The sequence below is a fragment of the Pteropus vampyrus genome, unplaced genomic scaffold (assembly GCF_000151845.1).
Source record: "Pteropus vampyrus isolate Shadow unplaced genomic scaffold, Pvam_2.0 Scaffold286, whole genome shotgun sequence".
NCBI lineage: Eukaryota > Metazoa > Chordata > Mammalia > Chiroptera > Pteropodidae > Pteropus > Pteropus vampyrus.
In genome coordinates this window covers 1,140,347-1,160,674 of record NW_011889067.1, presented here as the reverse complement: position 1 = coordinate 1,160,674, position 20,328 = coordinate 1,140,347, and the positions used below count along the sequence as shown (strand labels likewise).

Below are 20,328 nucleotides of genomic sequence, written 5' to 3'. Positions count from 1 at the left end.
TTCACTCGCCCAGAGCTCAGGGCCTGCCAGGCCTGCCAGAACCAGCAGGGTGGAGCTGGCAAGCTAAGCAGTGTGCACTTTCTAGGCGCTATCTCCATGGGCACCGCACGGGTCACAGGTGCTCATACTGCAGACCATTCTTTCAGGATTTCTCTCTTGAGAAAGAACTCCTGCCCTTCGCTCCACTGGCACCCGACCCCACAGATGACACAGGCAAAGTTGTCCATGGTTTATTGGCATATTACAGCACAGCAGAAAGATTCAAACGGCTCCACGTGGTGTTTTGAAATTCATCCCAACTGTAGGCTGGGTGACCTGCAGGTTGGACAGACTGCCAAAGTCCTGGAACAATAAAACGGATTCAGTGTAGCTGTATCAATGAGATCTAAGGACCACTGCCAGCCCATGCTTGTCAGCCTCCGCCAGCTTGGGGTCAGGTTGATGTCATGTGCAAAAACCTAACAGAAGGCCTTCTCCTCCCCGCCCCGGACCTATAAACTCACAGGTCTACTGGAGATCTCAAGGACGCAACACTCCAACAGCCAGGCATCACGTGCACTGTAGGTTTAGCAATATCCTTGGCCTCTATCCACTAATGTCTGCTGGGACCCCCTAACTTTGACAACCAGAATGTGTCCAGACATTACCACATGTCCCCCAGGGAAGTAAAATCTTCCCCTTTGAGAATCACTGCTTTAGCGTGTTCACAGTGCCACTTCCTTTCCAGGACCAGCCTCAGGTGGGCCTCACAAATGGCAGGCCCTGAGCATTCAACATGTGTGAAGGGCCCAGGTAGAGTGGTTAAGGGATGGAGGTCAGGGCCTGCCTTTAAGCCAGCTCAATCCAAGTGGGGTGGGCCCACCAAATACCTCAAAATAATATTTCCCACTTTATCCTCAAAAACCAATTTTCTAATTAAAACTAAAAAGTTGCATTCAGGATAGTGGTTATTTTAGGATGGTCCACAGACTTTAACTGTCCTGGAAATGCTTTTCTGAAGCTGGGTCATGGTGATAAGAGAGTTCATTTGCTCTAAATCACCAACTTTCCATTGGGCTTTGAAGCCCATGTGAAAACTTCACACAAGTACTAAGATAAGCCACAGAGGAGCCATGCATCAACCCGTAGTGAAGATAGCTAAGTAGAGCCTGGTAACAAGCATCTGTAAGTGAGACCACAGCTCACTGGAATGGTAAAGCATACAGACACAGAAGAAAGTCCCCAAGGGAAAGCAGGCCGAGTGTAAGAGCAAGGGCTGGAACCACAGGGGCCAGTGTGAGGAGCCAGCCACAGAACTGAAGATGCCAGAAAAGAACGTGTGGGAAACACTGAGAAAGACGCCTCGTGTACTCTAAAGATTCAACAGCTGTCAACCGGCACTGTAACAGACGGTGGAAAGCTGCTGATGGTTCCTGACCAGGGAAGCCTTACCAGGAGCTTCAGCATCTCCTTAGTGTCAGGATCAACTTCAATGATCTCCTGATCCAGGGCTGAGACCTAGAAGGAACAAGGCAGGGCCAAAATATCAACCAATGAGTTATCACTCGTCTTCCCTGAGAGGCACTCAGAAAGGGGACAGAACAGGATCCTAGAAGGTGAGCCTAAGCATTACAGGCCCCAAATCAGGTCTCCTGGATATACCTTCAATGCCCTCGTTACCACCTTATCAGTATTCAGAAAACCTTCAGCAATACCATGCTGGGGCGAAGAAGCCAGCAGACATGACAAGTCAAACGTCATTAAGGGTTCTCATGTTGAGATCAAAATGGACTTCAACAACCCCAACAGAGCAGAACAGACTAATTTACAGGCAGGTTAAAGTTAGCGGCACCTACAGCTGGTTAGGGGTATTAAAAAACGAGCCTCTTCCAGTTGTACCAGGTCTCCCTCCACCAGGCTAACAGGACAAGCCTCTGACCCGTGGAGTGGGTGGGGGTCTTGAGCAGGGCGCCACCCTCTACTTCCTCACCTTTCCACAGCTCCTGAATCACCTTCCCAACGACCCTAAGCCCCTCTCCCTCCTTCTCAAACTCAGCTGAGGCCCCTTTAGGAACCAGGTACCTGAAAGGGTTCTCAGGAGCCTGTTTTATCTTTCAGGATGAGCCAAAGACCCAGAAAGTTTACCTCGGGAACATAATTATCTCTCCTCTCTCTCTCCTCTTCCTGCAGCTTGATGGAGATACCTCTCACGGGGCCTCTCTGAATCCGCTTCATCAGATGGGTGACATAGCTACAAAGTATAAACGCCCCAGGAGAACACTGAGAACACACAGGTGCTCAGGCCGGCGCACACAACACCCGGTACACAAGTAGCAGTTTGTTTTTCTCCAGTGAGAAGGGAGGAATCGCCATCCTAGGGACCCAGACTCTGAACGGTCCCCGCAGCGCCACCACCTAAGCACACCCGTCCCTGTGGTGCTTACCACACCCTCTACTCAAATTCTTTCAAAGCTGTCAAATCCTCTCCGCCCGGTTTTCATTTTCTTTCCTCCGAGAGCCAAATTACACAATTTCCTGTACTTAACATTAGTGTCCCGGAGGTGTGACCGAGGCTCATCTCGTCTAAGTGTCACCGCCAGATACAACGCGAACGTGAGACAATCCCAACAACACACCCTGCAAACGCACGCCTGCAGCGCTCTTCCCCGGGGTACCGGGAGACGCACTAGCGAAACGGCACGATCCCCTCCCGAGTCGGGGGACGGCAGACACAGCGCCCCGGAGGCCGGGCGCCCACCCCACTCACCCCGCTATCTTGTTGCGGAGCTTCTTGCTGGGAATAATGGCGATCTCCTCGCACACGCGCTTGTTGGTGTGGAAGTCGTTGCCCAGGCGCGTGTAGTACTTCTCGATGATGACCCGGGCCGCCTTCTTCACGGTCTTGGTGCGAACGCGGCCCTGCGAGTGGAGAAGACAGGGTCACCGCAGGCCAGGACAGGCCTCCGGGGCAGAGTGCGGCGTCACGCCCCGGGCTCCGCGGGCTGGGGCCGAGCTCGGGGAAGGAGAGCCGGCGGGCGGCAGTGGAGCGCGGGGGTCAACGCGCAGGCCAGCGGCCCGCGGAGGCTCCGGCCTAAGAGGGCCCGGTGCCTCTCCCTGACGGATGAGGACCGCGAAAAGCGGCGGATGGAGGGCGATTGCGGGAAACGCCAGCTTCGAGGCAAAGCACCTACCATCTTGGCGGGTCCCTGGTGAAAGAGGAAGTAGGAAGCAGAGAGTCTCCTTTAAGGCGCGGGCCAGAAAGCCGCTTCCTCTTTGCCAGGGACGCGCCGAACCAACTCGAGAGCGCTGCAGTGACCCCTAGCGGGGAGGGGCGGAAGTGCAAAAGGCCCGGCCCAGCCCAGCGGGCGGGGCAGCAGCCGTCCCGCCCCGCTTGTGGGCGGACCTCCTGGGTTTCCGAGCTCGGCCTCGCCTCGCGCTGTGGCGGGGCGACCTCTCTAGTCTCTAGGTTCTGACCGGATCGCCCGTTCGATGTGCTCCAGACAAGGAGTGCATCCCCTCCACATAGGCCAGGGAGAGGGAGAGAGGCTTAGGATCGTTGAGAAGGCGATTCAGGAGCGTGGAAAGGTGAGGAAGTAGGGGATGGCGCCCCGCTCAGGTCTCTTACCCACTCCACCGGTCAGAGGCTTGTCCTGTTAGCCTGGTGGAGGGAGACCCGGTACAACTGGGAGAGGCTCATTTCTTCCTAATCCTTGCTCGAACATCACCTTATCAGAGGGGCTTTTCCCTCCAACTTAGAAAGCTGCTCTAATATTTCTTAATACTTGTCACACTGACTTGTCTTCGTTTCCTCAACAAGGGGTGAGCTCCACGACAGCAAGAGCCGTTTGGTTTGGCTGCTCCCAGTGCCTGGAACAGTGCCCAGAACGAAGCAAGCTGTCAAACATGTAAGTGGAGGGCCCAGTTCACCTACACCGCTCCCAATAACTAAGGCGGCGCCTGTCCAACCACTGTCTTCAAGCCGTTGCTGCCACACCCACACTAAAATCAGGGTCTCTGAAGCCACCAGTACAGGCCTGGTGGCTTCTCCTGATGGCCTCATTAGCCTAGGTAGTACCATGCCTCCTCCTTCCAATTCGGCTAAAGTGAGTCCTGGGCCCCTACCTGACTCAAGGAAAGTCTGGGCTTGGCTGGCCAGGTTGCATAAGGGGCCCAGGGCTATGCCTCATCTCTCAATTCACCTACTAGTTACCCTGGTCAGTCCAGTCACACTGAACTGACTGGGACATTAGTCCCTCCCTCTAGGAGAATAAAGAGTGGCCAAAACGGAAGGCTGACTCTCCTCAGAGTTGCAGGAACTGACTTTACCAGCAAATGTCGAACCAAGCCGCTGCCAGCCAGGCCTCAAATGAAAGGCGAAGCCGCTCCTTGGCTGAGGGACTCCCGACTCCTGACAGTGAGCCCCTGCACCTCTCACAAAAAGGACACTTCGGTGTGCAGGATTCCCCACACCTCAGACTAGAATGCAATCTTCCAAAAGATCAGACTGGCAGCTGGGCCCAGGCACAACCTACCTGACAAAATCAGCAGACTCACCAATCCTGGAAGCCTGAGACGAGTCCCGACGACAGGGCTCTCTGAAGAATGGCGGAAAGTGCCCTGAATGGCTCCCTCTCGGAAAGGAACTGGATTAGCACAGGCGAGTCCAGAGGATGGAAAGCCTCCCATCGTCAAGAAACAGGCCCGGGGGTTACAGGGGAGGCTGAGACAAGCAGCTCACAACGATGCCTGAGCAGCTGTGCCTCCAGTTCCCCCCCAGCTGAGTCTGGAGCTGAGAGGAGGTGCCCCAAGAAGCTTCAGTGAGGGCTCTTCACATGTGCACTAGAGGTACCCACCTGCCAGGTGCACTTGCCCACAGAAGTACTTACAGGGGCAGGTCTTCACGTGGCCCCACCATCTACCTGGGCTGGAATCCCATGACAGAAAATCCAAGGAAACGTGAACTTTCACTCCGGAGTTTTACTTGTTACCCCACTGCCCCTTGGCCCGCAGCCCTCAGACACAGAGACAAGACCAGAACTCTGCTGCAACGTGTTTATTATGTGCCAAAAAAACTACACCACAGCTTACTCCACACATCTGTAGGAGACTGCAGCCTTGCCTGCATATACTACAATGAGGTAGAGACTTCACACACAGCTTCACAAAACCCACAGAGTAGCTGGGATATGCAACAGTGCAACGTCAGCTCAGCAGGAGGGGGTGGGTTATGACACTGATTCTTTGGCACACAGCTTCCCAAAGAGGGGCAAGTAGGTGTTTTTTGTTGTTTTTTTTTTAAAAAAAAAAAAGAAAGAAAAAAGAAAAAGGAAAAAAGAAAAAGTCAAGTTTTCAAATTCCAGTAGCATTTCTGTCAACTGCAACTGTTGCTTCACACATTTCTCAAATGAAAGGAGTAAGGGAAGGGTACTTGTCCCCTCTAAGAGAAAGGGCTCCTGTGAGCCTTCATCTGCCCCCACCAAAAGCAGCCCTTTTTTAGCTCAGTTACAAAACAAAAAAAGTCCTGTGACTTTGTGATTAAAAACGTCTATCAACCCTCCCCCACCAAATAAGTGCAACTTAAGACGGTGCAATAAACCATTTAGAACTATATACAGCAGCGCTCAAACACCGTTTACCTGGTCCTGTTTCAAATCAAAAAAGTTTTGTTCTTAGTTGCAAATGCCTTGTTCGCAACTGTAAAAAACAAACAGTGACCGGCAGTCCCCCAGACACAAATTTGCTATAATGTTAAAAGCTGCCAGGAAAGGAAAAAAAACAAAACCAAAAAAAAAAAAAACCTCTTCCAAACGACTTATAAACTGTTTTAAGGAGTGTAAAAAGGAACCGGTAAAAACCCTCGAGCGTAAAATATGAAATATGGTTTTGGTTTAAATGAAGAGCAAAGTCTCCTTGTTGTTTACAGTAAAAAACACCAGCTGAACACTCAGTTTATGCCGTTCAGGTGGGGGTTAAATAAATGGAAAGGCACTGTATGGCAACTGCAAGAAAAACCAATGAGACCTGTGCATCATCACCATCAGTATTGCAAGGAATGTAAAAAAAAGCGCTTTTAATAAATAAACCTAGATGTAGGCATCGTGTCAATACCTTCTGGACACGTAGCTCTTTTTTGCTTTTTATCTGCAAAATGAGGAACTAAAATCTGGGAAAACTACAGAGTCACTGGGAGTATAAGCCAGAGGGTCCTTGCCCTGGCACACCCCCCTGAAAACAAAACCCGACAAAACTCATTGTGCATTAATTAGTGCAGAAACAAAGACAGATTCAGCAAGTGCAAAGGTGACTATGATTTTCCCTTGTCCTGGGAAGCTAGCTCCCTGGTCGCCAGTGGCCTCGTGGTACAGGCTGCTGCCTGACCTGCCAGCCTTGGGCACCACAGGCCTGCGGGCGAGGCCGGCTCCTTTAGCTGGAATCTCGGTTCTTCTGGTTCCGCATCAGGGGGCTGTGGTGGCGCAGGCCCTCTGAGCTGTGCTGCCAGTGCCAGCAGCTCCGGCAGAAATACTTGAAACACACCTGGCGTGGAAGGAGAAAAAAGGAGACAGGCCTCGCCTGTGTCAGCGCTGGCCAGCTCTGCTTGCGAGGGAGTGGGGATTCCTGTGGGCCTCTGTGGGGCTAGAAGAGAGGGCATCGGGGAACCCTGTCCCCCTGCCATAGAGGCCCGACCGAACCCAGCAAGCCCACTTTCCATGTTCCTCCGGGCGGCCTGCTTCATCAGACGTGCCGGGCCCCCACTGCGTGCAGAGACCTGCGGCTGCTTTCAGCCCTTCCCACTACAGCGGCTCCTCCAGTCCTCCGCCCTGCTCAGCCTACAGAGCAGCTGCGTCAAATGGCTGCTGATACAAGATGACGTTTAAAGACAGTGACTCCACATCCCAATGCAGACAACATGCCTTCCTCTTCCCACCAAGTGAGGACAGGTGACTGGGTATGCACCTCAGTCTCTATCCTACCTCTTGCTCTGAGCTGTGTAACCTCGGACAAGCAACTGACCTCTGAGCAATCACCTAAAAATGGGGGGGTCATCTGTGCAAAGATCTGACACATAAAAGCCTGCTGCACAGGCTGATCACAGAGATGCTCATTCTCAGGCTTGACCCAGCAACCCGAACGGGCTTGACATCTCCATTCTGGAGCCTGCCTGCCTAGCCAGAGACTCCAAACCCAAGCAACAGCGCCACTGCAAAAAACTAAGCATGAGTGGACTGCTAGGCCCCAAACCTCCCCACGTCACAAGCACGGTGCAGATCAGCAACACTGGCACCACTTGGAAACCTATCAAGAGCACGAAGTCTCAGGCACCACCCCAAACCCCCTGAATCATAATCTCCATTTAAATAAGGTCCTCAAGTGATGTGTATGTGTAATAAAGTCTGAGAAGCATTTTTACTCAAACACACCTAGATCCATGCACCACCACCCAGAACCACTGCTGCTTTCTGCCTGTTTCTGACAACGAGGGGTACAAATCAGGTTCAAGCATCAAAAACAGTCCAGAAGTTCAGAGGTAAAGAAAGGGAAAATCAACCTGGAAGGCCTTGGAGTTCAAACAACAGTGCCAGCTCAAGGGCACTGCTGACCACACCCACCCAGGTTCCTATCCTCCAAAACCATGAATCTATCACCAATAGTGCCGCACTGCCTGCCAGCACCCTGCACAAGAGGCCAAAGCATCAAGACTCAACTCAGCAGGCTTTCCCACGAGCTCTGGGTCAAGCCATCAAAGCGTGTCCTCCGTCTGACCATCAGCACGTCCTCCATGCCTAGACGAGCACAGTATGTACCTGACAACACCAGTATTCTATGTGACAATAGTGGCATGACCACTTTAAATTGAGGACGGGGACTTCCCAGACAACTCAAGTGCCCAGGGGACTCACCTGATCTCGACAGAAGAAAGGACCAGGCTGAGAACTGCAGATATGACATAGAGAATCTTCCAGGTATGGGTCGATCTGAACCTGCATGAAGAAAAACAGGGGAGTGAAGTGGCTCTTCTCACCAGGAGGCCATGGACTAGGGAGGGGCCATTCACTGTTGGGCTCTGTGTGATACAGGCTGTTTCCTGTTGAAGGGGCCTAGAGAGAATTGTGGGCAAAGAGGACAGAGACCCCTGAGGACACACACACGTGCGGGCCCAGGCTGACAGCCTCGGCAGCGTGGGCACCACAAACACTCCTGCCTGGGCTTCTCAGCGCCCTGCACCCGGCACGCCACCACCCACCGACAGGTGAGGTTCAGAGGGTGCAGATCAGGAGAGCAGAAGTCAGGCTGCCTAGCACTGAGGTCAAACACCACAGCGAGGGAAGGCTCCCATGCTGAGGAGGCGCCCCAGTCTTGGTCCCCTCTCCTGAGCCCAAGACCTGACCCACCCTCAGACCCCAACCCCACTTCAGTCCCCAGGGGCTCGGTTCCCTGCCCTGGGCACAGCCAGCACAGGGACAGCTCCAGGCTCAGGCCTCTCTCAGACAACCCTGAGGAAGGGCGCAGACCAGCCCACTCACCTTCTTGGTGAACTTGGTGGTTTTGATCTCCACAAAAGCAGCACTGACTGCTTTCAGGTAACTACGCTGGTTATTGAAAGTCACACGACCAGACCCTGTTGTAAAAAAACAGAAGAACAAATATACTTTCTGGCCAAATTCCCCCCAAATCCCACTTTGTCAACACTCAGAAAACCCTGTTTCTAGACCAGTGATGTCCAACAAAAATATACTGTGAGCTACTTTTGTAAAGTTTTCTAGTAGCTGCATTTAAGTGAGGGAAAAAAAAAAAAAAGTGGTGGAATTTTAACAACGTTTTTTATTTACCCTAATATACCTAAAATATTACTATTTCAACATGTGGCACTAGCTGCACTTCACGCACTCAGTAGCCACATCTGGCTGCTGGCTCCCATATTAGACAGCGAGGTCACAGACCATGATGGCACAAACCAAACAGGAATGAGGGAAGAATATGCTGACTGAAATGGGGAGGGAGGAGAGTCTTCTGATGCCGGTGGGTGCACAGGTAAGGTTAAAGGGCTCAGAGTGAAAACCAAGATGCAGATAAAACCTCTCTGGGAAGGTGGGCCTGCAGCCACCCCCCTCCTGGCCTGAGGTCCTTTAGAGACCTGGCAAGAGCCAGAAGAGCCTCATCTTGCCAAGTGCCGCCTCTGCCCTGCAGGTTCTGAAGTCCCTGTTCCCAGTCTGCGGTGAGCACTAATGAGCACACGGTGCTCCTTCCTGACCAGTGTTGAGTGTGTGTGTTGGGGGCGGGGGCGGGGTGAGCAGAGCTAGCATTTAGGGAGGTGAGTTAGCGATGTCTCCATCAGAAAGTTCAAGCTCTGCTCCACCTCCAAACCTCACCACTGACAATTGTTCTGCCACGAGTAGGGAACCACCCTCCTTTCTTGGGGGGCTAAGCAAATACCCAAGGTTTAGGCCCAAAGACTCCCCTCCACTGGGACGAGAGGCCGTGACCACACTCTGTTGCCTGAGCCACTCAGAGTGCTCCTTCACCCTGACCTGGTCTGTGACCCTAGACAAGGCCACTTTTCAACAACTCTTAATAAAGGAAGCCAGCCAGGCAAGTTCAGGAATGACCTAGCCTTTCAATGAACCATTACCTGGTCTGTCCCAGACTGCCTTGGGCTTCCCACCAAAGGTCCTCTCTCATTTTCACCTCCTATGGCCTCCTATCACTTTGTGTTTTCCCCTTCACAGGAGGTGCGGGGAGGGTGGGTACCAAGGGGTCAGTACTGGAGGTTTTTCTAGAAAAAGATGCTATGCTGCTGCTATGTGCCAATCTGCAGACCTAGGTCAGGCCTCCCTCTCTGCTCCCACGGGAAAGTACCACATCTTGGTCTACATCCCAAGAGCCACCAAGCTTTCCCACACAGAAGTGGGACACTCACCAATGGGATACTTGTGCTTATCTGTGTCAATGCCGGCGTACACCACTCCACCAAACAGGTCGTTCAGAATGGCTGCCAGGGCCTCGGCATTGAGCATCCCATGCAGAGCACCCACAAACACCGTCCTGCTGGGGTCGAATCTCTGAAATGGGCTCCAGACAAAGTTGCTGTCAGCCAAGACCCAGGGGATCACTTGCACCTGAAAACCACCCAAAGGTGTGTCAGCCTGGCAGGAGCCAGAGACAGAGGCTATGTGGAAAGGCACAAGCTTCTGGAGATGCTGAAGTTGGGCTGCTGAGGCCTGGGCAGCAGATGAGAAGGTGCTATCACTCAGCCCCAAGCATGTAAGCCACACTCACCCCGACCCAACTAGAGCTGACTTTTACTGTGTCCACGTGTCCAAAGGGTGAAAATAAGTGGCTGAACAGCAATCGCTCATCCTGGAAAGCAAGGGAAACGGTACCAAACTGTCATACCCAGGAACCCAGCACTATGTCACAAGCTTCCACTGTGTGGTTCCAACAAAGAACCATGGACACAGATGAAGAGAGGGCACAGTCTGCAGACTCTGGGACAGGAAGGATTCAAAGGGAAGGACAGAAGGTGGGGACGCTTAAGGTATTTGCGTGAGATGGTCGCTGGCTCACGGTGCCAGGGGCAATTGGAATAACTGGAGAGAGGCAGGACATCACCAGGGGCTGACAGAGCAGAGAACTTTAGGGCAGGAGCTGATCATGCTCGTTTGCCTCTGAATTCCCTGAGCCTGGAACAAAATCTGGCATAGAAGGCAGAAGACTCCACAATGAAGTGTGCTGACAGGTGACCAGCAAGTGTTTTCGGAAGATTACCCTGTGAAGATCTAAAAAAAAAAATGTCTCAACACAGGAAGAGATGTGAGGCAGAAACCAGCAAGGAGGCAGAAATGGCAGTTCACAGGACAGGAGACAAGACCTGGAGAAGGCCAGCACGGCACAGAGCAGGCCGAGGCCAAGAAGCCTCCTCAACAGACGCGTCTGCAGAGCTCACCCAGGCCTGGTGAGATGACCAGGAGTCAGGACTGATGGGTTCTAGGCCCAGGTGGCCCCAGAGATGAGAGAGCCTGGTGAAAAGTCACCTTGGCAGCCAATTTCACAGAGATAAGAAAGCTCATTTTGCTCTTCCCAGTCCCACGGGGAACTGCCACCATCTTGGTGTACATCCCAAGGGCCACCAGGCTTTCCGAGCTTTTTCTCACAGTAAACAGAAGACTTCAGGATTACAGGACTTCCAAAGAAAGGCCCCAAAGGAGGTGGGGCTCTGCAGGATGTGAGAATAGAGTGGGCTGAAGAGGAATTTACCCACCACAGATCGGAAGTTGCTGTTTTCAATTTCATTTCTAAGACGAGATGTTCGGGACAGAAGTGTGGGCTAGAGTTAAGAAGAGCAAAATTAGGACTGGGAGACAGTTCGATTCCCACGGGGAGAAGCACGCAGATAGCTTACTGAGGCCAAAAGCTTTTTTTTTTTTTTTTTTTTAATGTAATTCAGCGTGTTTTGCTGTGTTTGCTGTGGGGCAGGCAGAGCAGCTCCTGCTCCAGTAGGAACACTCACCTGCAGCCTGCACGCCCACCCACCCCAGGAAATCCACGGCCCACACGCCAGCTGCCCGGACCCAGAAGAGACTTCGCACTAGCTCACCTCCTTGCAGCGCAACCTTCGGCTAGACATCTTGAAATAGTATTCACTCAGGCCGTCGGGGCTCAGAGGGTCATGAGAGCATGCCTGCAGCAAGGCCCGGACAGACTTCTCGAGTTCGAAGACCAGATACACGTACCCTATTCCCAAAGGAGAAACTGCATTAAAACCCCTCAGGTGGCTCCCGCTCTGCCTTGGTTTTGCAGCTGGCCGTTTCTTCTAAGACAGGTGGCCTCCTGTGTCACACACAATCTGGTCCTACTCCTTAAAAGCCCTGCTGAATGGAAGCACTTGCTACGCCCGATGGCCAGGCCAAGAGAGGGAGACATGCACCGTCTCCCACCCTAGTGGGGGAAGGGACTGGCCAGGCAGTACAGAGTCCACCATCGCCACACAGCTCTCTCCCAGGACACAGAGCGGGGTCAGTCGGCCAAGCCAGGCTTTCCTGGCAGGCTTTCTGTGGCCCGTCTGCCAGGGGATGGAGGCCCTGCTCTACAAGCCTAGTTCGACTGCTGCTGGTCCAGTTCATAAGGACATTTTCAGTGAGGATGGGGCAGGGTGAAAATAGCACCTGCTCCTTCCTACAGGGAAGGGATCTCATTTCAGAGCAGTGAGGATCAGGTGCTTGGTCCTCATTCCTGCCAACTCCAAAGGGATCTCGGAATCAGGTCAGGCAAGAGCGTAACTGGGCAGAAAAGACAGGCACAGGAAAGCTTTTCAAATGCCCCGTTTTGAGGGTAGAGGAGCTGTTGGGTTCAGGTATTGAGAGAAGTGCACAAAGAAGTTCCACAAAGCGGTTTCAGAGTCAGCTCCGACTGCAGGTTGAGTCTGGACGGAGGGAACAGGAGAAACGGAGGGGCGTGCTAGTTGCAGAGAAGTGCTGACAGCTGAGAGTTGTGCGCTGGGGGTGCCCAGAGCTGAGAGTTGTGCGCTGGGGGTGCCCAGACCACGCTACCAGCATGCGGCGGTGACGTCCCAGCACCCCTTAGTGCAATACGTGCTAGGGAGGAAGAAAAGCTCCTACCATGTCTTTATTACCTTTAGGCATATTACCTTTGGGAGGACACCGAGGGTGCTTGCCATCCTTACCAGGCCACTCCACACTCAAAGAGCCAAAAACACGGAAGGTGTTAACCAAGCCAGCTGCAAAAAGATGGGAAAGAATGGCAGGAGCTGAGGCATCACCCCCAGGAAGGCATGGCACAGGCTCATCCGCCTTGACCAACGACTGAGAACTCACCCTAGTCCCAGGTGTCAAGTGTAAGCACAAGTGTGAGGTGTCACAGAGCACTACAGGAATCTTGGAAGTGTACCCCCCTCCTTTGTAACTCGCTGTGCTCAGGCAGAGGTTGCGCCTCGGCCTCAAGCTCAAGCTCAAGCTCAAGCTCAAGCCCAAGCCCAAGCCCAAGCCCAAGCCCATCGCCCCTGAAGGACATGCCCACCTGCAACCCTGCAAGCAGGAGGCTTTGGCGGCAGCTCACCTTCCGTAATATCCCAAGGGACGCCTCCGAGGAACACCTTGCAAGAGTAGACGGGGTTCTTGTAGTTCCGGGGAGGAAGCTGGCCACTCCAGGTACAAGTGGCTTCATTCACAGCTTAGGCAGAAGACAAAGAAACGGGCTGGAGAGTCAACAGAGTCAGTGCCCTGCCCTGGGGTGAAGCTGTCCAGGAAGAACTGGCCAAGCCACAGTCCAAACCTGGCTGCCTGGAAGAACACCTACGACTACTCTAAAAGGCTAGAAGACATGCCTCACCAGCCCAGCGGGCCCAGCACAGCAAAACTCACTGGTTCCGTCTCCACTAAAACTGGGAGATGTGCAAGGTGAGCAATCACAGCCCACGTGGCTTTCAGACGTGCAGCTGACACTTTAACCATAAAGCAGTATTATCTACTCATTGCTTACATACTGATTAAATTGATAATTATTCTAACATAAACAGAGCAATTTTGTACCCAATATCCTCAAGGCCTACTGGTCCAAATGGACCTTCTCCCCGGATGTTCAAATGAAAAGCATCCAACTCTCATTTCCCTGTCTTCACTTTGAACTCATCAATCACAGAAGTTAGGGCATCACCAATAAAAACGACCACTAGCGACCCAACAAGAGTGTCACAGTTGTTCCCAAGTCAGAAACCATACCCCGTCACTGCCAGAGCTACCTGTATGGTACTCAAGCAGACAATGGTCCTTCCTTGATGCCGACACCATAAGATAATGGATCCCTCCAACCCCTTGGCTCCCTACTTATACCAAACACCAGTCTGCCCACATCCGCTGTGAGCTTCCTCTGACTCTGACTCAAACACCTTGTTAAGAAACCCTTGTCGCCGGACAGAGTAGACGCTCTCTTCCCTTTGGGCTGCCACACAGTATCTAGAGGCCGCTCTACTCTTGGTGACCAGTTCAGCTTCCTCCCAGTCTTTAATCCTGCCCTGACTCGGTCTCTGCCGGTCCGTCTCACTCGTGCTTCTCCCTGGAGACCGGCCGTGCACTGCTGTCTTTTGCTTCTCTCACGGCTGGGCGTCAGAAGACTGACCTCAGTGGGGCGGCTTGTCCCTGCCCACTTTACTCTCCTCCTCCTCTTCCTTCGGCACTGGGGAGGAGAGCTAATGAAATGACCCGTCATTTTCATTCAGGACAATGACATGGAAGGCCATTCCCTAAAAGGCACAGGCTCAATGTGTTGCTACAGCAAGAAATCGGGCACTGTCAGCAATATTTTGCGAAAAGAGGAGTCAATATAATGGCCTCGTCCAAAAGCATGGTAATGCCATTTCACAGGAAAACAATGGCACTAGAGAAAGCACAAAGATGGGTTGCCAAAACCATTAAGTGAACAGAGCAGCAGCACCATTAGGGGCCCAGCTCTGTGAGTGGAAAAAGAGACAGGCTGAGGCCTCTGGGTGCAAACGGGATGGAGACACTGGACGTTCACCCAGACGTCGACTCCATGGCCTCAGGACAGCTGTCGGTGTGCAATGCTCTGAAGCCGCAGTACACCACGACTCTGTGACTCAGTTACCTCCAAGATGAAAAGCAGGTTCACTATGTATCTGAGACCATCTAAATGACAGCAGCCAAGGGTTCCTGGGAGACCAGGCCACTTGGGGACCTCCTTTACCTTAGAGGTTGACTAATGGACCACCCATTGCAGTGCACCCAAGTGTACCAGTCAGAAAGCCTGGGGGAAGAAAGCCCCAGCAGGGGTTGTATCTGACATGTCTGATTAGAGGCGGGGAGGTAGAGAAAACTCCGGGCATCGCTTCCAGTGTTCCTCTTGGAGACGTCCACCTGTGAAAGCAGCAACAGGGGCAGCAGGGCACGGCCAATCTCCAGGGAGGGCGTGAGTGAGAAGAACCCAGCTCCTCACTGCCACAGCCCCGTGCACCAGGTTATCTGCCTCCTTCCTTCCTGCTCTGCCTCCAAGAATTCCAGAGTTTGTCCCATTTTGTGCACTTACTTCACAGAGCAGATCCAGAGACTTCACCATGCACCCAGGCCCTCTTCCAGACAGTTTACCACTCTGCGAACTGAGGCCACTTACGCTGCTCCCAGAATGAGGCCTTGGGCCCCAAGCACGCCCACAGCCACACTCACCTGCAGCTTGCCTGTGCAGCCTGGCCTCTCTCTCTATGCTGAAGGGGTCTTTGGGAGCTTCCAAGAGGTCCCAGGATGGCCACACAGAAGCTCCTGGCCATCTCTTTGATGCACTGGTTAGGGAGGGAGTGACTGCAGCAGCGAGAGCGACTTGCTCTTGGTCCATCCGGGACCCAACCCCCATCTTTAAAGAATCTCTGGGCCCACCCCCTGTCAGAGACAGGAAGGGCAGAGGGGGGGAAATGCGAAGGCTTGACTAAGGGAGGAAAAAAGGAAGATACAGGTTTTTAAAGGACAGTTTTGTTATAAAAATAGTAACAACACTATAGGCATGAAAAACACCTTTTAGTTTCTTTTAGACTTCCTTCATATGCATTTTTAAGGTTAGTTGTCCTTCTACTATAATTTAAAACAAATTCGTTTCTCCCCAATTCAACATTTTTTTTTTTGTAATATCGTCTTCGTAACCATTTTTAATAAATTAATGATATTCTATTTACAGAGTAAGCTACATTTCCCTGACCTAGCCCTCCACTGTTAAACATTTAGATCTTTCCAAGTTTTCAGAATTATAAACAAATATCTTAAGGTATAGCCTCTTCACATTTTGTGTTTTCTTTGGTCAGATTCCTGGGTCTAGAGTGTCAAAATACTTTCCATGAGTGCTCTGTGTTCTACCACAAATGTATGAATGTGCAAGCTTGTATCAAAGCTTTGAAGTCTACTGATTTAAGTAGGTTTTTTAAATGATACCGCGTTATCAAAAAATCAAATTAAAATAATTACTCAATAGAGTAGTTCCTAAAAGTTCAAATACCGCATCTAGTTCCTCTTCTGTGAGTTGTCTGCCCATATCCCTTTATCAACTAAGCCTCAGGGTGAGGTATCCGAGAAAGTTCTTCAAATATAATCTCAGGATATTAAGGCTGGTTATGGAGTGAATTTCTAAGATGGAGTCCTATTGGAAGTGATGTGATGGAACCAGGAGCCCCTCATCTCACCACAGTCTACAGGGGGGAGCTGCAGCAGGGAAGCAAAGGACCCTGCTTGTGGCTGCCCCTTTGGAAGCAGCCTGAACAGATAGAACCAGTGCGAGGCGGGGCCCCAACACCAGCTCCCATGTCCTGGTTAGGCTGACAAGAGGCCGGTGAGTGCTAACAGGTTGTGCTATGAATGAGAAACTGTAACCACAACCAGCATTGCCAGTCCTGGACGTGAAAGAGAAGAGGGCAGGACAATCAGCCATTCCACTCATCGAGCAGTCAGCTCGAGGACTCAGTGGAGTGGGAGAGGAGCCGGGATCAGAAGGCACCTGGAACCACATTTTATTTTAGGATTTCTCACTGCCATGCTCAAGCGCCTCCTTCTACCATCCCCTTCCTCTCATTCTAATCCACTTGCCAACTCCTCTTGGCATGCATGCCACATGTCACACACATGGCTGCATGTAAGGAGCACAGATGCAAAATTAACTCTGACCCCTTATTTCATAGATTCATCATGGCCTCTGACTGAGAGTTGGCATGGGTCAGTGAAAAGAATTCAGAAGCCAGAGTCAGTCAGATCTGGATTAAAATCCTAGGCCTGCTAACGGCTGGCACACCTCAGAGTGACTGTGGGTCTAGTGCCAGACCACTAGTCTTGCAAGAAAGTGAGTCACAGTCTTTTTGCTTGCCTTCAGTTTGTAAAAAAATACACCTGCGAAGCTCAATGAAATGGCATATGCCTGTACTAACATGTGATTTTTTAAATCACCACTTAAAATTTTTGAAATATCATACATAAAGATACATAAACATAAAAATACTGTTTAAAAACTAAAGAAAACCCCATGTAGGTCAGAAAACAGAACTGCTAGGACCCCTAAGTTTACTTTTGGAATTAACTGTTTCCCAACAGCTCTCAGAGTCACTGGTGAAAAGACAGTTCTCAGTTCAGGTCCGGCAACACACTGCTCAGTGGCTATACAAGGCATCCGCTATTCTGTCGAGGACAGAACGTTCTGCCCATGCCCACGATGGCCTCCGCATCGCCCAGCCTGCATTCTGTGGACATGCGCTCCACATCGAGTTCCCTAACCCTGCCACCCCACTCCCCATTGAGCTACATACAATCAAATCTGAGAGATGATCTGATCCAGAGCTGAAGCCACTGGTGTCTGAGTCAGAGGGGCTGCTAGAACGGGAGTCCAGGATGGGCCGCGTGTCCAGGCGGGGTCCTCTCACTGAAGGTGCTGGGAACTTGTCCACCAAGTCAGATCCAAGTGGGTCCAGAGGCAGGAAGCTCAAGGGGGGCTTCCCCAGGACACTGCCCAATGGGTTGTGCAGCATGCTCAGCACTAGGAAGGAAAAAAAAAGGAAGCCTCGTGACCACTTATTTTTCTTCCCAGCCCATCGCCCTTCGCTCTTCTCCCACAGCCACTCAACAAGGGACACCAAGGCAAGGCCACTGAGAGTACAGCAGAACCAGGTGGAGTATAGTGAGCAGATACACGCCCAGTACCAACACTGGCCGCCCAGGGCCCACGGGAGAATGACAGGACAGCTTTCTGAAGCCCAGAGGTCCTACTGTAACAGGTGCAGCAAAACTCCTGCTGCAACCCAGGCTTAAGGGTCAAGGCCAGCATCTGGGAAACTCTGTGCCACCAGGGACCCTGGTCACAGCTGCTCGTCTGACGGCACAGGCCCATGTTGATAGAGGAGACACCTTGAGCACAACTAGGCAGCCCAAAGCATATTCCTTTCTTAGTACCTACCAGTGTGTTTATTAGAAGTCCCACCTTTCTAATACTACGTAGGAAAAAATACGGAATTTCACGCCACACTCCAGAAGTCTGGTACAGCACGAGCATGTCATCTCATCTGAGGGGTTCCTTTATGCAAAGTTCTAGCACAGGCAGACGCTCTCCTATGTACCCCCAAACGTCAAACACTAGGGATGGAAGTGGAATGACGTGGTGGTTAAGCCCACTCTGGCTTAAAAGCAGCCTGGGATGAAGCCCTAACTTCTGACCCTTCCTCTGTATGTCCGTCTGCTTGGGACGCTCTCCGAGTCACCACTCCTCATGGGGTCCCAGTTGGGATATCAGCTATTTCAGGACTCCATCAGGAGGGTTCGGTAATTAAGTGGCAGATGGAAAGTGCCCAGTACACGGGCAATAGTTAAATGTGAAACACTGAAAAAGAGTGAAGCAGAGGCTGCGAAAGACAAGAGGATAAAGGGGACAGCAGAAGAGGGCACCTCCCACACCCGGCCTTGGAGACAGGCGGCCGAAGGCGCAGCGCTAACCTATGCAGGTGGGGCACGGGAGGGCTTCGCCGTGCAGCTGTGGAGGCAGGAGGCTACGGAAGAAGCCTTCACTTGGTATTCTTCTTAGTCTGAAGAAAGGGCAAAATATCCACCTCGAAATGGCTATGAGGTGAAACCAAAATAACGTGTTTAAGTGTGTGGCTGCTCGATAAAGGGTGGCTGTGACCGGCTCCAGCTCGCCAGTAACTTGAGCAAAACACAGGTCACCAGGGCTGGTTCCCCTCAGGCTCCAAGACAGTCTGAATGCCTGGCTGAGCTGTGATTGGTCCCAAAAGGCAGGACTAAACCTTTCCCGGCACGAATCCAGAAATCCAGAGAACGCACGCTTGCAGGGTGCCAGCCACATAGGCCATTCGTGACAGACGAGGTATGGATCAGGACCAGCCTGCTCTCCTTTAGCCAAATAACCTCCCTTTCAGATAGAGACAGGCGGGTGTGTATCTTTAACTTTTTTTAACGCAGACGATACTGTGGATGTGTTTACTGTGCTTAAAACAAACAAACAAACAAACAAACACCTTATTTTGAAAAGAAACTGTCATACTCTTCCACAGTGGATGCGCCAGTCCACACTCCCGCTGAGGCGCTTCAGTCCCCCTGCACCCTGACCGACCTCGGTGTGCCTGGGCCTTATACTTCCAGACATCTGAGCCCAGTGTGCTGGGAGGTGGGGGGGAGCTGCACCACATGCAGCAAGGACTTCAGTGTTTAGTTTACTATTTTCTCTTTAAGGAAACGCTCTTTAACTAGCTCTTTCAAAGCGGCTTTCCAGGCGTGAGCACTCAACTGTGTGCTGACACTCAGCTTCTCTCCATGCTTGGATTCTGGCCTCCATCAGAAATAACCCTTTCGACCTTCTCCCATTCTCTGGACGAACCTCTGCCTAATTGCGGCACAAAATACAGGCCCTGGAACTCACGCCCTGAGAAGGCAGGGGGTGCAAAGGTTTAGGCGAGGCTCCCTCTGGTGCTGCAAAACCTGGCCTCACAGCATGGTGAAAACTAAGACCACAGGCGTCCATCCCGAACGTGGCACCGGTGCCCGAGGGCCTTATCGTTCTTCACATTTTACAAAATGAGTCCAGGGTGGTGAAGAACAAGGTAGCGATCAAATCGCACAGAGCTCCGATGACCAAGTAAAGGCGCTGAGATCTGCTCTGCAGGTAACTGGAAGACAGTGAAGATCTGCTGTGGGGACGGAGGGAGGCCAACCAGGTTCCAGCTGAGGAAGACAGCTGCTGGCACCCCGTGCCCAGTTGAGAGGGAGACTGAGTACTTAACTAGACTTGGGCGATTCCCCGCAGCAGTGTCAGGAACCTGGACAGACCCCGGACCCACACAGGCTGTCATCTGTCTTCTGAAGAGCGTGTTAAGAAGGAAGTGGGACACGAGAGTTGATGGAAACAGCAGCAGAGGGATGAAAAACAGGTCATGTGTCATCGGTGAAGGAAGAGTCCCGACAGGCTGGAAACAATGGAAAACCAGCCATTTCGAGGGGTGAGAGCTACGAGAGGGGGCAGGTGGGATAAAGAGGAGGATGGGGACAGTGAGGACTGAGTCTGGAGGAATGGCAAGACCCAGGGTGTGTGACCTTAGGTGTCTGAAGTGGAATGTGTGGAGTCTAAAATACCGGAGAAGTCATCCATGTGAACATCAAAGGGACCCCTGGTGACAACTGGGCCTGCGATTGAAACAAACCAAAAACAGACACTGAGATCTTCAGAGAAGGGAAAGGACTGGGAAATCAGTAAGGAGTAAGAAAGAAGGATGGGGCTGGGGAGAATGCGTAGCCCACACGTGACAGAGCGGCACCCTAAGGGAAAAGCCTCCAGCGGAAGGAGGAGTCGGAG

General features: G+C 52.0%; 2 protein-coding genes and 1 long non-coding RNA gene across 10 annotated transcripts in view; 1 reads left to right on the top strand and 2 right to left on the bottom strand.

Moving 5' to 3' along the window:
- Window positions 1–215: 215 nt before the first annotated feature.
- On the bottom strand, window positions 216–3,316 carry RPS17 (ribosomal protein S17). The gene is made up of 5 exons (XM_011376122.2): window positions 3,171–3,316; window positions 2,747–2,898; window positions 2,125–2,230; window positions 1,432–1,497; window positions 216–342 (listed from the first exon to the last, which is right to left on the bottom strand). The coding sequence occupies exons 1-5, from the start codon at window positions 3,171–3,173 to the stop codon at window positions 262–264; spliced, it is 408 nt and encodes a 135-aa protein (XP_011374424.1). The 5' UTR covers window positions 3,174–3,316; the 3' UTR covers window positions 216–261.
- A 60-nt stretch (window positions 3,317–3,376) lies between these two features.
- On the top strand, window positions 3,377–5,750 carry LOC111729861. Its single transcript, XR_002776421.1, has 2 exons — window positions 3,377–3,564; window positions 3,797–5,750. It is a non-coding gene; the product is annotated as an uncharacterized LOC111729861 (long non-coding RNA).
- Window positions 5,018–20,328, bottom strand: part of CPEB1 (cytoplasmic polyadenylation element binding protein 1) — a 42,779-nt gene continuing 27,468 nt past the window's right edge. For 3 of the 8 annotated variants that reach the window (XM_023520966.1, XM_023520961.1, XM_023520962.1), the window contains exons 3-13: window positions 17,282–17,508; window positions 15,171–15,426; window positions 13,051–13,164; window positions 12,608–12,712; window positions 11,573–11,709; window positions 11,237–11,302; window positions 10,255–10,335; window positions 9,896–10,094; window positions 8,502–8,596; window positions 7,878–7,958; window positions 5,018–6,513 (exon numbers count right to left, since the gene is read on the bottom strand). In XM_023520966.1, the coding sequence (XP_023376734.1) occupies window positions 6,403–6,513; window positions 7,878–7,958; window positions 8,502–8,596; window positions 9,896–10,094; window positions 10,255–10,335; window positions 11,237–11,302; window positions 11,573–11,709; window positions 12,608–12,712; window positions 13,051–13,164; window positions 15,171–15,426; window positions 17,282–17,508 (1,472 nt within the window). In that variant the 3' untranslated portion in view covers window positions 5,018–6,402. The remainder of the gene's footprint in view (window positions 6,514–7,877; window positions 7,959–8,501; window positions 8,597–9,895; window positions 10,095–10,254; window positions 10,336–11,236; window positions 11,303–11,572; window positions 11,710–12,607; window positions 12,713–13,050; window positions 13,165–15,170; window positions 15,427–17,281; window positions 17,509–20,328) is intronic. The other 5 variants (XM_023520967.1, XM_023520968.1, XM_023520963.1 and 2 more) reach the window with 4 other exon arrangements.